The following is a 17748-nucleotide window of genomic DNA, read 5'->3' as shown; positions in this document are numbered from 1 at the left end:
AAATTATATGCTATCAGAGACCTTTCCAAATCTCAAAACTTTATGCTGGGAATTGAACCCAGGTTTCCTGCTCACCTGGGTTATGCCCAAACAACTACGACACGCGGGCACATTGGTTTTGCACAACTGCGCGGACTACCCCAGCATGCATCCCTCCTCAGTCAAAATTCCTATTCCATCTTCAGCCTACCGTTCATTCCCCCTAAGCTGGAACAGCACTGGAACAGCACCTCGGCATCAAGTACAACAGCGGATACTTGATGAAACACAGGCATAGGTGTTGTAACGAAATGAAACAGTATAGCACAAGAGACCTTTCCAAGTCTGAAACGTCAATGAAGTATATATGCGGACTGAACCGTCAAACGAAAATTTCTACAAAGGCATTGATTCGAACCCAGGTCTCCTGCTCAGTCGGCATTACACCACCCTGGCGCAGCGGGTTTGCAGAACTGCACGGAATAGCTTAGCGCGCCTTCCTCCTCAGTCCAAATTGCCATCATGCCACAACACCAGCCTTGATACAAATTTTCATTCATCGCTTCAATTGCATAACTAAATACATGTAGGATGAGTTAAAAAGGCGACTGCCCTCCAGACCCCAGCGTTCAATATGACTACATTCTCCGGTTTGCCGGCCACGGTGGCCGTGCGGTTCTAGGCGCTCCAGTCCGGAGCCCCGCTGCTGATACGGTCGCAGGTTCAAATCCTGCCTCGGGCATGGGTGTGTGTGATGTCCTTAGGTTAGTTAGGTTTAAGTAGTTCTAAGTTCTAGGGGACTGATGACCACAGCAGTTGAGTCACATAGTGCTCAGAGCCATTTGAGCCATTTCTCCGGTTTCGGCTCTTGAAGATTCGGCTGCTATTCCTCCACAGGCGGTCAGATATTCATAGATTACAGAAAAGAATTGAAGCTGTGATGAATGCGATGTGTTGACACACCCCATATTAATGTTCCCAGATATACAGGGTGGGGGTCAAATATCTCACGAAATAAGCGTAAAATGAAAAAACTACAATGAACGAAACTTGTACAGCATGAAAGGGAAAACCAGATGGCGCTATGGTTGGTTCGCTAGATGGCGCTGCCATACGTAAAACGGATATCAACTGCGTTGTTTTAAATAGGAACCCCATTTTTATTACATATTCGTGTGGTACCTAAAGAAATATAAACGTTTTAATTGGACCACTTTTTTCGCTTTGTGAAAGATGCCGCTGTAATAGTCACAAACATATGGCTCACAATTTAAACGAACAGTTGGTAACAGGTAGGTTTTTTAAATTAAAATACAGAACATAGGTACGTTTGAACATTTTATTTCGGTTGTTACAATGTGAAACATGTAACTTTGTGAACTTATCATTTCTGGGAACGCATGCTGTTACAGCGTGATTACCTGTAAATACCACATTAACGCAATAAATGCTCAAAATGATGTCCGCCAACCTCAATGCATTTGACAATATGTGTAACGACATTCCTCTCAACTGCGAGTAGTTCGCCTTCCGTGCTGTTCGCACATCCATTGACAATGCGCTGACGAATTTTGTCAGATGTTGTCGGTGCATCACGATAGCAAACATCCTTCAACTGCCCCCCCGGAAAGAAATCCGGGGACGTCAGATCCGGTGAATGTGCTGGCCAATCCACCTGTCATGAAATATACTTGTCAACACCGCTTCAACCGCACGCGAGCTATGTGCCGGACATCCATCATGTTGGAAGTACATCGCCATTTTGTCACGCAGTGAAACATCTTGTAGTAACATCGGTAGAGAATTACGTAGGTCGTCGGCTGATACTCGTATCCGAGTTTTCATTTCTCTGTTGAGATTTCCTTTGTCACGGTTCAGGCGTGGAAGTGTCGTTGATGGTTTAGCAATCCAAACCTAGCGTGGAACAGGCGGCCACAGACATTACAGCTGATGGAAGGTGGAGGACGCGGCTGAGCCTGGAGGAGTTTACGTCTCCATTCTTCGACGTTCCAGCTCAAAGTTTTGAAGAGTATTTGAGGTAACTGAGCGCCAGCGACTTCGGTCTTCTGCTATTGTGGACCAGTTACTCGGATCGGTGTTCAAGTCCTTCAGATTTTACTTGTACTGATCCTTATACGTTTGAGAGGGGCACCTCGTGGCCTTTTACCTGTGCTCACTTCGCTGTACAGCATTTGGCGTGTAAGTGTCATTTTTCATCCGCTGCACATGTCCGACCCATCTGAGTTGATGCCCAGTGATAAGAGCTTCCATGATATGCATGTTGGCTGTCTCAGGAACAGCCGTGTTGGATATGAAGTCATTCCATTCCAGGTTCATGATATATCTTAGCTTCTGTTGGTTGAAGAGTTCTAGTTTCTTCAGATCGCAGCGATATAGCGTCCAGGTTTCGCAACCACATAGCAGGGTGGAAATGACTACAGCTTTGCACACCATCAGTTTGGTGTACAGTGTTAGGTCTTTATTCAGGAAGACACGCTTTGTAAGACGTCCAAATGCTACATGGGCAGCACGTAATCTATTCTCCACATCTTTTCCAGATGAGCAGTTAGATGACAGTATGCTTCCCAGGTAGAGGAAATGGTCCACTTGTTCCAAGGGTGTATCATAAATGGATATGCTGAAGTCAGGAACGAAGGAGCCAGGAGTTGGCTGCGCCATCACCTTTGTCTTTGGATTATTGATGGATAGACCAAATCGTTCGTACGCCCTGCTGAGGGAATCAACTGACAGCTGCAACTCTGCAGGTGAATGAGCTGGAGAAGCATTGTCATCAGCATACTGCAGCTCTGTCACACGAGTGGTACTGGTGAACCTTTTTGAATGGAGTCTCTTTTTTTTGTTTTTTTTTTTTTTTGTTTGTGGTTTTAGGGCGCAAAACTTCTATGGTCATTAGCGCCCAGCCCGTGACGTAGAAAACAGGAAAAAAACGAAATTTAAAATCAGCAGCAATGGGAACAAAGGCATAAACTTTGAGAAACTAAAGGCAGAAGGAATGCTTAAAAATCCACTATAGAAAGGGGTTGGTTGTCCCCCAAAAAAAAGGCTTCAAATGACTGACGTCATTTCACTGTCACTAATAAACTGTAGAACGCGGTCAGCTGAGCGCGTGTCATCTGCTAAAATCGACGAGAGATCAGGCGATAGCTGTAGATGGTAGCGTAACGGATTAAAATAGGGGCATTCAATTAAAAGGTGTCTGACCGTCCACGGCTGAGAGCAGTGGGGACAGAGTGGGGGAGGATCACCGCTTAAAAGATGTCGATGACTAAATAGACAGTGCCCTATCCGGAGTCTAGCTAAAATTACCTCCTCCCGACGACGCGATCGGGAGGAAGAGGTCCATGCGCAAGGAAGGGCTTTCACTTCCCGCAATTTATTATGGGGAAGTGTTGACAAATGCGCATGCCATAAATGAGCAACTTGGCGACATAAACCGCTCCGTAGGTCGGTAAACGGAAGAGACTGAATAGCTGGCCGAGGAAGAGAGACTGCAGCCTTGGCCGCTATATCGGCCGCCTCATTTCCACAGATACCAGCGTGTCCTGGGAGCCAGAGGAACGCCACTGAGACGCCCCCCAGGTGGAGCAAGCGCAGACAGTCCTGAATCCGGTGGACCAGAGGGTGCACAGGGTAAAGAGCTTGGAGACTTAAGAGAGAGCTGAGAGAATCTGAGCAGATTACGTACTGTATCCGCTGATGGCGGCGGATGTAGTGGACAGCCTGGAGAATAGCGTAAAGCTCCGCAGTATAAACCGAACACTGGTCGGGAAGCCGAAAGTGATTTGGGGTGTCGCCAACAATATAGGCACCCCCTACACCTAACGATGTTTTCGAGCCATCGGTGTAAATAAATGTGGCTTCCGTCATTTGTTCACATAGAGCAGCAAATGCCCGACGGTAAACAAGTGTAGGGGTACCATCCTTGGGAAATTGACATAGGCCTCTGAGCAAGTCGATCCGGGGACGGAGCCAAGGCGGTGCTGTACCCCAAGTTGTCAAGAAGGTTTTAGGAAAGCGGAAGGAAAGGGAATGGAGCAGTTGACGGAAGCGGACTCCCGGGGGTAGTAGGGAGGAGGAGCGGCCTGCATACCCGACATCAAGGGAGGCGTCGAAAAAAGGTCATGGGCTGGATTAGCAGGCATGGAAGACAAATGGCTAGCATAACGACTCAGAAGGACTGCCCGCCGATTGGATAGCGGAGGTTCAGGAGTCTCAGCATAAAGGCTTTCCACAGGGCTGGTGTAAAAAGCTCCAGACACTAAACGTAATCCACGGTGGTGGATAGAGTCGAGACGCCGAAGAATAGACGGCCGAGCAGAGGAGTAGACTATGCTTCCATAATCCAATTTCAAGCGCACTAAGGCGCGATAGAGGCGGAGAAGGACCACTCGGTCCGCTCCCCAAGAGGTGCCATTCAGGACACGGAGGGTGTTAAGGGAACGCAGACAGCGAGCCGAAAGATAGGAAACGTGGGAGGACCAGCACAGTTTTCTGTCAAACATAAGACCCAAGAATTTAGCGACGTCGGAAAACGGAAGGTTGACAGGACCTAGATGTAAGGAGGGCGGAAGAAACTCCTTACGTCGCCAAAAATTAACACAAACGGTCTTACTGGGTGAGAAACGGAAGCCGGTATCGATGCTCCACGAGTGGAGGCGATCGAGACATCCTTGAAGACGTCTTTCAAGAAGGCTGGTCCGTTGAGAGCTGTAGTAGATCGCAAAATCGTCCACAAAGAGGGAGCCCGAGACATCAGGAAGGAGACAATCCATAATTGGATTAATGGCAATGGCAAACAGTACAACACTCAGCACGGAGCCCTGGGGTACCCCGTTTTCTTGGGAGAAAGTACGGGATAGAGTAGTGTTCACCCGCACCCTAAATGTGCGCTCTGCCATAAATTCGCGAAGAAAAAGGGGCAGCCGGCCTCGAAAGCCCCAAGAGAACAGTGTGCGGAGGATGCCTGTCCTCCAACAGCTATCGTATGCTCTCTCCAGATCAAAAAATATTGCTACCGTTTGGCGTTTCCGGAGGAAATTGTTCATGATATAAGTGGAGAGAGCAACAAGATGCTCAACGGCAGAACGATGCTGTCGGAATCCGCATTGGGCTGGTGTTAAAAGACTGCGGGATTCCAGCCACCAAGCTAAACGGTAATTCACCATACGCTCCAAAACCTTACAGACACTACTCGTGAGAGAAATGGGGCGATAGCTAGAGGGGAGGTGTTTGTCCTTTCCAGGTTTCGGAACGGGAACGACAATAGCTTCCCGCCATCGCCTGGGAAAGGTACTGTCAGTCCAAATTCGATTATAAAGGCGAAGGAGGTAGCGCAGGCTATGGGTTGATAAATGCAGCAACATTTGGACATGGATACCATCCGGTCCTGGGGCGGAGGAGCGAGAAGAAGAGAGTGCATGTTGGAGTTCGCGCATGGAGAAAACAGTATTGTAGCTTTCGCGATTTTGAGAGGAGAAAGCGAGATGTCGCACTTCCGCTGCACGTTTCTTCGGGAGAAACGCTGGCGGGTAATTTGAAGAGCTCGAAATCTCAGCAAAGTGCTGACCCAATGAGTTAGAAATTGCGACGGGGTCCACTAAGGTATCATGCGCGACAGTGAGCCCAGAGACCGGGGAGAAACTAGGCGCGCCTGAGAACCGTCGAAGCCGACTCCAAACTTCCGAGGAGGGAGTGAAGGTGTTAAATGAGCTAATAAAGAATTGCCAGCTTGCCGTCTTGCTATCGCGGATGACGCGACGGCATCGCGCACGGAGCTGCTTATATCGGATACAGTTGGCCAAAGTTGGATGGTGACGGAAAATGCGAAGAGCACGTCGCCGCTCACGTATTGCGTCACGGCATGCCTCGTTCCACCAAGGAACTGGGGGGCGCCGGGGCAATTCGGAGGTGCGTGGTATTGAACGTTCCGCAGCTGTGAGAATAACGTCGGTAAAATGTGTGACCTCATCGTCGACGCTGGGAAAGCGACGGTCATCGAATGTCGCTAGAGACGAAAAAAGTGTCCAATCGGCTTGGGCAAACTTCCAGCGTCGCGAGCGCATATATGGCAGTTGAGGCTGCAGTCGAAGGACACATGGAAAGTGGTCACGCGAGTGTGTATCATCAAGGGCGAACCATTCGAAGCGCCGGGCTAGCGGAACAGTACCGACCGCAAGGTCCAAATGAGATAAATTTGCCGTGGAGGCAGACAAAAATGTGGGGACCCCAGTGTTGAGGCAGACTAGATCCGCTTGGTGGAAGACGTCTAGCAATAGTGAGCCACGTGGACAAGGATGTGGAGATCCCCAAAGCGGGTGGTGGGCATTGAAGTCCCCAACCAGCAAATAGGGGGGTGGAAGCTGATCAAGAAGATGAAGGAGATCAGCTCGTGCCAGTGGTGTAGACGATGGAATGTATACCGTACATAGAGAGAACGTGTATCCAGAAAGGGAAAGACGGACGGCGACAGCTTGGAAGGAACTGTTTAAGGGGATTGGGTGATAATGGAGAGTATCATGGAGCAGAATCATGAGTCCTCCATGGGCTGGAGTGCCTTCAACAGAGGGGAGGTCATATCGGACGGACTGAAAATGAGGGAGAACAAAGCGGTCATGGGGACGCAGCTTTGTTTCCTGAAGACAGAAGATGACCGGCGAGTAGGATCGTAAGAGGATCGACAATTCATCCCGATTGGCGCGAATGCCGCGGATATTCCAGTGGATAATGGACATAGGGTCAACAGAAAATGGAGAAACGTGACCAAGGGCGCTGTCAACTCAACGACTGCTCAGAGCTTGCGACCGACAGCATGGAATGGCATTCAGTCGAAGGCAGAAGATCCTGATCCATAGGTTGGTCAGGAGCAGCTCCTGCCACCAACGATCGGCCAGTTGACCGGCCACCAGCAGTGCGCCTCGGCGACACGGAAGATGGCCGAGGGCGATTTCCGCCAGGTGGTGCTGTAGTTGGGACACGCCTTGGCGGAGAAGGAGAGGAACTGTGTTTCTTCGTAGCCTTCTTGGAGGTATGATGTTTAGATGAAGGAGGAACCGATGGTTGTGAAGTTGCAGTACGTAAAAACTCTTCACGAGAATGCTCTTTTTTCGAAGACTTGGCGTCTGACTTTTGGGCTCGAGATTTAGCAGAACCCGACGAAGGGTGAGCCATAGAGTGGGCAGGCGGAAGTGGTGAGGTTGAACGGGCGATCTTTGCGCTGGCCGATCTGACGACCGTGGTACTAAATGTGAGGTCGCAAGTCTGCGTGGCCGCCTCCTTTGTTGGCCGAGGAGAAGCAAGGACAGTGCTGTATTTTCCTTTCTGAGGCACGGTGGGCTCTCGGCTGGCGAGTAACTTCCGAGCAGCAAAGGTCGACACCTTTTCCTTCACTCTTATTTCCTGGATGAGCTTTTCATCCTTAAAAACGGGGCAATCTCGAGAGGAAGCAGCGTGGTCACCCATACAGTTGATGCAGTGAGGGGATGGAGGGGGACAAGCACCCTCATGGGCATCCTTGCCACACGTAACACATTTGGCCGGATTGGAACAGGACTGGCTGGTGTGATTGAACCGCTGACATCGATAGCAACGCGTAGGGTTTGGGACATAAGGGCGAACGGAAATTATCTCATAGCCTGCTTTGATTTTTGATGGGAGTTGAACTTTGTCAAATGTCAAGAAGACAGTGCGGGTTGGAATGATGTTCGAGTCAACCCTTTTCATAACCCGATGAACAGCGGTGACGCCCTGGTCAGACAGGTAGTGCTGAATTTCTTCGTCAGATAATCCATCGAGGGAGCGTGTATAAACGACTCCACGCGAGGAATTTAAGGTACGGTGCGGTTCCACCCGGACAGGGAAGGTGTGGAGCAGAGAAGTACGCAGCAATTTTTGAGCCTGGAGGGCACTGTGTGTTTCTAACAACAGGGTACCATTCCGTAATCTGGAACAAGACTTTACAGGACCCGCAATTGCGTCGACACCTTTCTGAATAATGAAAGGGTTGACCATGGAAAAGTCGTGACCTTCGTCAGACCGAGAAACAACAAGGAACTGTGGCAACGATGGAAGAACCGACTGTGGCTGAGACTCAGTGAACTTACGTTTGTGAGCAGACATAGTGGAAGGTGAGGAAACCATTGCAGAAGAATCCCCCATGATTACCGGCGTCTCCGATGGCGCGCTCCTCCCTTGTGGGGGCCCTCACCGAGGGCACACCCGCCTTAGGTGATTGTTCACACCTCAGGTCACACCTCCCGACAAACGGACGGAGGGACCAATCGGCACTTTCGGAAGGTATCAGCTCGGGTAATCACACCTCCCTGGGCCTGGCCTTTACCAGGGGGTACGTACGTGTCCTACCTGTCTACCCGGGGCGGGGAATTACGCGTTACCCCGTCACCGGCTACACATGGAAGTGCGTGGGTCGGCCTTCAGACACGCACAGGGAGGAAGAAAGAGAAAGGGAAAGGAAAGAAGAGGGGGTCTCAAACGCCGCAGCGGAGAAAAGGGCAAAGAGAAGAGGTAAGGAAAAGAGAAGGACAAAGGAAGGAAGAAGACATACAAGCAAGGAAGAAGAAGAATGTGGTACATTTACAAGCGTCCGTCTCCGGACGTAAGCGCAAACCATACTCCCAGAGGGGGAGAAAGTGAAGGAAAGAACCAGAGGTGAGGGGGGGGGGGGGGGTGAAGACAGGGGATGGGGAAGGATGCGGAAAGGGAAGGTATGCAGCCCGGAAAGGAAGGAAGGCCACATTAGCTCGGGGCCCCGTGCTCGCTACGCACGTATCCACAAAAGAGTTGTGGATCCCCTGGGGGGTGAATGGAGTCTGGACTGGTTGAATAATCCTCCATCAAACCTGTACTTTAGTTCTATTCCTGCATTGTTTAAGGATGTCTCGTAGATCATAGCTGCCAGATACAATGCAAATAATGTTGGTGCAAGAACGCATCCTTGTCAAAGACCACTTGTTATTGGTAATTCATCAGTCGTTTCATTCTGGCAGAGGACCTGTCCAGTCATATCATCGTGGAGAGCTTCAATCAGATCAACAAAATGTTCAGGGCAGCCGAAGCGTTTTAAGACCATCCACATGGCTTCTCTGGGAACTGTATCAAAGACCTTTTCTAGATCGTAGAAAACAGGTAGTGAAGGCTTTTGCTGTTCTCTGCACCTCTCCTGTAGTTGTCGTGCACAGAAAATCATGTCAATTGTCCCTCTTAAAGGTCGAAACCCGTATTGAGACTCAGGTAGTATAGTCTCTAAAAGTGTCTGGAGACGATTTAAAAGGATTCTTGCAAAAATTTTGCCAGTGACAGAGAGTAGAGATATTCCCCGGTAGTTACCACAGACGCTTCTGCCGCCCTTCTTGAAGATGGTGACAATTGTGGAGCTCTTCAAGTCAGCTGGTACCTTTCGGGTTTCCCACATTAATAGAATGAGTGAGAAGAGTCTAGTTTTTAGAGGTAAGCCGCCACCCTCAATAAGCTCCATCGGGATGCTGTCAGGTCCAGGAGCCTTCCCAGGTTTCACACTCTTGAGTGCCTTGCAAAATTCTTGAAAAGTTGGAGGATCAGCCATCCAGGGTTTTGGAGGGGGCGGTGGGAAATTTTTGAGAGAATCTCCAGCGGCAGTAGAAGGGCGGTTTAACAGTGAGCTGAAGTGCTCTTTCCAACGATTTAAGATGTTCTGACTTTCAGTAAGAATGGTGAAGTTGTCAGCAGCTTTCAGTGTTCCTGATGAGGAGCGGATAGGTCCATACAGCTCTTTAATACCAGCGTAGAAGCCACGCAGGTTCCTCGCATCGGAAAGATTTTGGAGTTCTGTGGCTTTCTGTTGCCACCATTTGTTCTTGATTACTCGTATTTCACTTTGACATTTCTGCTCGAGTTCTTGAAAGTGTGCTTTCTTTTCTGCGCAGGACGGATCTTGAGCAAGGGATAGGTAAGCATCCCGCTTTGCACTGATGATGGTTCGGATTTCTCCATGGTTGTCATCAAAGCAGTCACTTCTTTTCCGTGCACTAAAACCAACAACATTCTCAGCAGTTTCTTTGACGATGTTCTTTAATGTGGTCCATTCTTGTTCGACGTCATCTGTGGCTCCTGGAGCTTTGTTAAGTTGTTTGACAGTATGTCTTGGAGGTGTGAGCGAACGTTTTTGTTGCTCAGGTTGCTTATGTTGAATTTTCTGCGTGGTGGGTTTTTGTTGTTCAGATTGCTTATGTTGAATTTTCTGCGTGATGGGTTTGAAAAGTGGGATCGTGGCTTGCGATACTTTGGTACTCTCAAACGGCTGACTAAAAGTCTATGGTCAGTCCAGCACTCATCCATGTTTAGTGCTGCTTTTGTGATGAGAATGTCTTTCTTGTCACGCTGTCGCGCAATAACGTAGTCTATAAGATGCCAATGTTTGGAGCGTGGGTGCATCCCTGTGGTCTTATATCGGTTACGCAAACGGTATTGGGTTTTGGAGATGAAAAGCTCGTGCTCAGCACATAGACCAAGAAGTAACAACCCATTTGCATTGCAATTTCCCACCCCTTGTTTACCCAAGACGTCCCTCCAAAAACGGTTGTCCCTTCCCACTCTGGCATTGAAATCACCAAGTAAAATTAATTTATCTTGAATGGGTATTTTAGAGAGAGTCCTGTTCAGTTGGTGGTAGAACTGATTCTTTGTGTCTTCATCACTGTCTAAAGCAGGAGCATATGCAGAGACGAAGGTGACGAATCTGTCTGAACCAATGGGTACTCTAAGAGTCATCAGTCTTTCATTAATCTTTCATTAATTGAGACAGGTGTAAGTCGAAGATCTTTCACTATTTTCGGTTTTACGGCAAATCCTGCACCCTGGATGCTTGGTTCTCCTACGTAGGTAATCAGCATACATTGCACCATTTAGATTGCCTTCGATAAAATGGGGGCCAATTATCCTTCCTCCCATATTGCCGCACCATACATTAACCCCCCAAGTTCGCTGATGTTCCACTTGTCGCAGCCATCGTGGATTTTGCGTTGCCCAATAGTGTATATTATGCCGATTTACGTTACCACTCTTGGTGAATGACGCTTCGTCGCTAAATAGAACGCGTGCAAAAAATCTGTCATCGTCCCGTAATTTTTCTTATTCCCAGTGGCAGAACTGTACACGACGTTCAAATTCGTCGCCATGCAATTCCTGGTGCATAGAAATATAGTACGTGTGCAATCTATGTTGATGCAGCATTCTCTACACCGACGTTTTTGAGATTCCAGATTCTTGCCAAGTTTGTCTGCTACTGATGTGGGGATTAGCCGCGACAGCAGCTAAAACACCTACTTGGGCATCATCATTTTTTGCAGGCCGTGGTTGACGTTTCACATGTGGCTGAACACTTCCTGTTTCCTTAAATAACGCAACTATCCGGCGGACGGTCAGGACACTTTGATAATGCCGTCCAGGATACCGAGCAGTATACATGGCACACGACCGTTGTGCATTTTGATCACAATATCCATACATAAACACGATATCGACCTTTTACGCAATTGGTAAATGGTCCATTTTAACAGGGGTAATGTATCACGAAGCAAATACCGTCCGCACTGGCAGAATGTTACGAGATACCACGTACTTATACGTTTGTGACTATTACAGCGCCATCCATCACAAACTAAAACATTCATATTTCTTTACTTACTACACGAATATGTAACAAAAACGGGGGTTCCTATTTTAAAAAAGGCAGTTGATATCCGTTTGACCTATGGCAGCGCCATCTAGCGGGCCAACTATAGCACCATCTGGTTTCCCCCTTCAAGCTAGACGAGTTTCGTTCTTTGTAGTTTCTTCGTTTGATGCTTACTATCAATGGACCACCCTGTGTGTCCAAATATTGCTGGCGAAATAGTGGCTGTGTCAAGCTAAGCTCCATTAATGCAGTTGCAGATTGCTACTCACCCAGATCTTCAGACCTGATCTAGCTCACATCCCTGGAAAGGAATCTCACCGATTATTTCAAATAAACCGAAAATAGCCATCCGGGAATCGCAAGCACTAATGGAACACGAGGCATCCCGCGCAACTCCGGTGGCGCGGTATACATTAGACCGTGTTAATAATCTAGAGGTGGCTGCTTATTAACTCAATAACTCTGTGTGATGGCTTTGCGTTCGGTAACCACCGCCAGTAACAATGCGGCCGTTAATGACGAGCGCAGTTGGGTACACACGGGCGGCGCGCGCGTTGGCGAGCGGCTGGGGAAACGGGCGGGCCGCGGCGCTGCACCACAGGGTAGCCGAGCGGCGCCGCTGCAGCCGCTGCTGCTGCTGCTGCTGCTGCTGCTGCGGCAAGCTCGCATTTCTCTCTCGCCACTATTGTAGCCACGGGCGAAATTTAATAAGCTTTGACGGCGATGCGCTGCCAGTTAATTACCGTTACACTGAAGTACAGCCGCCAAACTCACTCCACACACCAGTTTTCGTGGATTAGTACATCCAGTATTCCTTTTAGCTATAGCGACTACGTAGACCTGCGTTTTAAACACATTGTAATTTTTGTAGGTAATTTTTTACCTGATAGTTTGATAGCACCATATTACAGAAACTTGTTATTGCGTATGGTACAGCAGTATCAATACAGGGTGATTCAGCTGCCCCTAGCCCTGGGTTTCATGCAACCCGCAAGATGCTTAAATACCACACACAGGATTTTCACAGTCTCTAGCTCGCCACTTGCAAACTATTAGACATACAGAAAAAGCTGACATGGCTTTTTTAGGGAATTTAGTACAGCTAAATTTTGTACTGGAAAGCGTTATTGCTAGAGAATGCACTTTTAGAAGTATTTAAAAAAAGTGTGAAACTGACTTTCTAGCACGTTTTCCCTGAATAACTCAAAAATCGTCGCTTCCAGCGGAGACCTATCCTACTACAAAATATCGTTCCATTACATTTCCTACAGAAATATCTTATGGCTCTTTTTCTGTAGGGGTAATAGTCTGTACATTGGATGCGAGAGAATATGAAAATCTTGTGTGTGGTGTTTCATGGTGGTGTGAAAGGTTAAGTCAGGGCATTGTCCCAGTTGCAGGTTGCCTAACGATTTTCAGGGGAACCAAAAATTTCGTTCCCAGTATTTCATGCAGATATTGTCCTAATTTAGAAATTTAAAATGCTGTTATAATCAACTCATTAAGAGCTGTAACCTATATTAAATGTTTAACACAAGAAGTCAAGTAATATAGGTGGAAAGTGCAAATATATCTTTAGGCAGCATAAAACACAGCATGTAAATTACCCTAGTTACTATCAGGCAGTACCTGCGAACATGAGCAGTTGGCAACTTACAACAAACTTTACACAAGTTGCAAACCTCTACGAAACTTTTTCTTACTGATACCTCCAGCAATATTATGAAATGAAAAAAAAGATTATATTTTCGCTGTTAATGCAGTAAAACAGAGGTATCAGGCATGGGGTTTTAATTTATTGCTTCTTCACTACTAACTCTATTCGCAAAACACTTCGAAGACAGCATCCAAATGTACCACTGTAAGTGCCAGCAAAATTATGTCTCTGTGCGACTTATAGTACAGGAGAAACGACAACAAACATTGAGATGCGCGAAAAAATCCCGATTAAAATTGAACTGAAATTATCCAAGCTATAGTCTTCCAGTGTTTGATAACGAGAGCACTCAGCGACTTCGACAGAACTTTAAACTTATTTTCAAACCTTTTCTACACCCTTGTCTGGTTTTATAACTCATTCACATCTACATTTACACTATGAGCCACATTACGGTGTCTGATGGAGGGTACATTGTGTACTACTGTCACGTCCCGTTTTCCTGTTCCAGTCGCGTATGGTTCGCGGGAATAGCGATTGCTGCTAAGCCACTCTGTGGGTTTGAATCTCTCCAATTTTATCTTTACGGTCTTTCCATGAGGTATACGTAGGTTGAAGCACTACACTGGTTGACTGTTCAGGGAACATACGCACTCGGAATTGTAACAGTATACCGTTCAGTAATGCGGAATTCCTCTCTGTCTCTCACTGGGGCTGACTGATCACCTCCATGACCCTTTTGTGGATACTAAGTGAAACTATGAAGGAACGTGCTGCTTTTCTTCGTATCTTTCCTTTATAAGTCCTACCTGGAAAGCAGACCCACGATCAATATTCAAACTTTTTCATCTGTAAAGTAACCAGACTTTTGAAGCTGTTATATACATGGATTTCAATTCTTTGAACAATTCAGGGTCGGGAGTTCACTGATATGTCACTAACGAATTGTGACTGAGGAAAATCCAGAGGGTAAATACAACAACAAACTTTGTGCTATAGAGGCTTAGCATTTAAGGCAGTTAAGGAAAGTTAGTGGATGACAAGGAAGAGTAGAACGTAGAAACGTAAAAGTGGCGTTTATCGTATTTGATACACTAGAGTGGGTGTTCGAAACTAAATTGCCAACACACGTGTAAAGTGATATTTACAGTCAATAGACTCGGATGAGTAAAATGTAAGGATTAAAGTAATTTTCGCATGGCGTGTCGCTGCCAAGTAACACAGCGCGATGATAGTTAGACCATACGCAGAAAGGTACAGTATAATATAGAAAATAACTAAAAGAAATGTTCAATCACATGAACAGAAATGGCACCTTTCCTCAAATAAATTATTACATTCACGTTAATGAGATTCATGACGCACTGTGGATGCCACAAAAAGAGGGGATTGGTACTTACCAGAGTGCTTGGTCACCACGGTCGGTAATTCATATTCTGCAAAGTGTCCCCATGCTAGCCACGCTGTTGGTAAGTTCTTGTGTTATGTTGTTCCATTACTCCACAAAACACTGCGGCTGACAAATGCTTGATGATCGATAGTGCGAGCGGACATCCTGCAGCAAGTCTCCCCAGCGCACCCTACACGTTGCCGATAGGATTTGAGTCGGGGAAGCGACCAGGCCAGTCCATTTCCAAAATATTCTCTCGTCCCGAGAGCTCCTCCACCTGTGCTACTCGATACGGTCGCGCATTGTCATCCACAAAAATGAAATCAGCGTCTATTCAACCCCTCAAAAGACGCAAATGCGGAAGGGTACAGGGTCATTGACCGGTGAGTGTTACGTGTTCAAAGATTTGGAGGTCAGTACGCTCACATAACATTATACCTCCAACACTAAAACCATCATGTTAGTCCAGATTTGACATACCGTCATACGGTGAGAGGTGGGAACATGTAATGCAACAAGGGTCACTCATGCTGATTAAACAAATTCGCGACGAATCTCAAGGATGTTCATTGTAGCTTTCCCATCCGTTCCGTTACCCCTAGTTGGCATCTAGATATACATCTACATACAGACATCATATAACTAATGAGGAGGTATTGAATAGGATTGGGGAGAAAATAAGTTTGTGGCACAACTTGACTAGAAGAAGGGATCGGTTGTTAGGACATGTTCTGAGGCATCAAGAGATCAATTTAGTATTGGAGGGCAGCGTGGAGAGTAAAAATCGTAGAGGGAGACCAATAGGTGAATACACTAAGCAGATTCAGAAGGATGTAGGTTGCAGTAAGTACTGGGAGATGAAGAAGCTTGCACAGAATAGAGTAGCATGGAGAGCTGCATCAAACCAGTCTCAGGACTGAAGACCACAGCAACAACAGCATACTCCGCAAGCCACCTTATAGTCCGTGGCGGAGGGTACCCTCTACCACTACTAATTTTCACCTTTCCTGTTCCATTCTAAAACAGAGGGAGGAAAAGCGACCGTCTATGTGATTCCGTACGAAGCATAATACCTATTATCTCCGTGGTTCATACACGAAAGATACGTTGACAGCAATAGAATCGTTCTGCAGTCTGCTGCAAATGACGTTTCTGTAAATTTTCTCAGTAGATTTCCTCGAAAAGAACGACGGTTTCCCTCGTGGGATTTGCATTTGAGCCCCGAAGCATCTCTGTAACACTCACGTGTTGATCGAACCCACCGGTAACAAATCTATTAGCCTGCCTCTGCATTGCTTCGTTGTGTTTCTTTAATCCGACCTGGTGCGGATCCGAAACACTAACAGAATGTGTCACACCAGTGTTCTACACCGGTTATCACTTACAGATGAACCACACTTTTCAAAAAGTCTCCCAATAAACCGAAGTCAACCATTAGCTTTGTCTACTAAGGCTACATGCTCGTTTAATTTCCTATCGCTTTTCTACATTATGCCTAGGTATTTAATGCACCTCAATGTGTCAAGCGGCACATTAATAATACTGTATAACGTTTGGATGTTGCTTTTCCTGCTCATTTGAATTAACTTCATTAGTCAAGATCGCAGAACTATTTATAATCATTCGTAAGTAGTTTCGGCTAAAACAGCAAGCCGGCTTTAGATCAAATATGGCAAACATTGCTGTGTCTAAGCACCAACTCTGTTGGAGACACACTGTCAGAAAACTAATATTATTCGGATCCTAACCTTAGGGGTAACAACCTGGATAAATCATATTCACATTTTTACTCTGTAACTAGCCATCGCAGTCCACTGCACCCTGAACCGAAATTCTTAGAAAATATTAAACAGAAGCTCGGAAATTTTGTCGATGGGTTTCTGGTTCACATTGTGTATTGTGTGTATACCTCGAAGTACGCGGGACGCTATCGTGACGTCTGGAGACGCCCACTATTACGAACAACACGTATTTTTGCTCTATTTAGATTCTGCTTGAACAGTGTTACTCGAGTCGCTAACCTGTTTTGGTCTTAATTTTAATTTTAACCGGCTTCAGTATGAATTGGTCTAGTGCCTTATGGCCATGAGATGTCGTGTGCGGCTCTGTAGCGGAACGTGTGAAGCTGGACAGTGTGTCACAGTAGAGTACAGACTAAAGAACGGATGTCCAAGCTCCCAAAAAGGCACAAAAGGTTTTTCAAAATGAGAGACAGAATAGTTAGGTACTTACTTGTAAAATCATTGTAGAAACTGCTGTTAGTTTCCTATTGACAGTGACACACTTTCCACGTTCTATATTTCTTAATATTGACACGGTAACTAAATAAGTAATTACGGTATACGAAGCGTAATACGTTAACGCAAAAGCAAGACAAAAGTGCTACAGCTCTGCTGTACGCTGTGTTGGTACACCCAGTGAGGCGGTCGGTCACCAAGGAAGGTCCACTGCACACAGTAAACAACACACTGTGTGTTCCTCGAACACTGGCGGTGGCTGTCTGGGCTCGCGGAAGCTGCGGCTTCCTGGTGTGGACGAAACTTCCTGCGCAGGAAGCATCGCGGTCAGTTCAGAGTCTTGCAACAGACGCCTTGAGTCCCGAATTATGGACAGATTACGTGTTTGTCCGCTTTGCAGAGTGGTTACAGCTTTTGTAGATGCTTTCATAATCCAAAAAAGTGGCCCAGGTAATGAACAATACACCAGGGCATGACACGATCGTTTGAACCAAACACCATTTTGAGGAGACTGTATGCCCACCTGGTTGGTTGGATGTTTCGGGGAAGGAGACCAGACAGCGAGGTCATCGAGCTCATCGGATTAGGGAAGGACGGGGAAAGAAGTCGGCCGTGCCCTTTGAAAGGAACCATCCCGGCGTTTGCCTGGAGCGATTTAGGGAAATCACGGAAAACCTAAATCAGGATGGCCGGACGCGGGATTGAACCGCCGTCCTCCCGAATGCGAGTCCAGTGTCTAACCACTGCGCCACCTCGCTCAATATGCCCACCTGGGAAATAGTTTGCATACACATAG

The 17748-nt window shown here is 46.9% G+C and overlaps 1 protein-coding gene across 1 annotated transcript in view; it reads right to left on the bottom strand.

Annotated features, from left to right (window-relative positions):
- Window positions 1-17184, bottom strand: part of LOC124623701 (platelet glycoprotein V-like) — a 63393-nt gene extending 46209 nt beyond the window's left edge. The window contains exon 1 of the mRNA XM_047149054.1: window positions 16948-17184. Within this exon, the coding sequence (XP_047005010.1) occupies window positions 16948-16959 (12 nt within the window). The 5' untranslated portion in view covers window positions 16960-17184. The remainder of the gene's footprint in view (window positions 1-16947) is intronic.
- Window positions 17185-17748: the final 564 nt, after the last annotated feature.

Source organism: Schistocerca americana, chromosome 1 (assembly GCF_021461395.2).
Source record: "Schistocerca americana isolate TAMUIC-IGC-003095 chromosome 1, iqSchAmer2.1, whole genome shotgun sequence".
Classification (NCBI taxonomy): Eukaryota; Metazoa; Arthropoda; class Insecta; order Orthoptera; family Acrididae; genus Schistocerca; species Schistocerca americana.
This window is presented reverse-complemented; position numbering and strand designations above follow the sequence as displayed.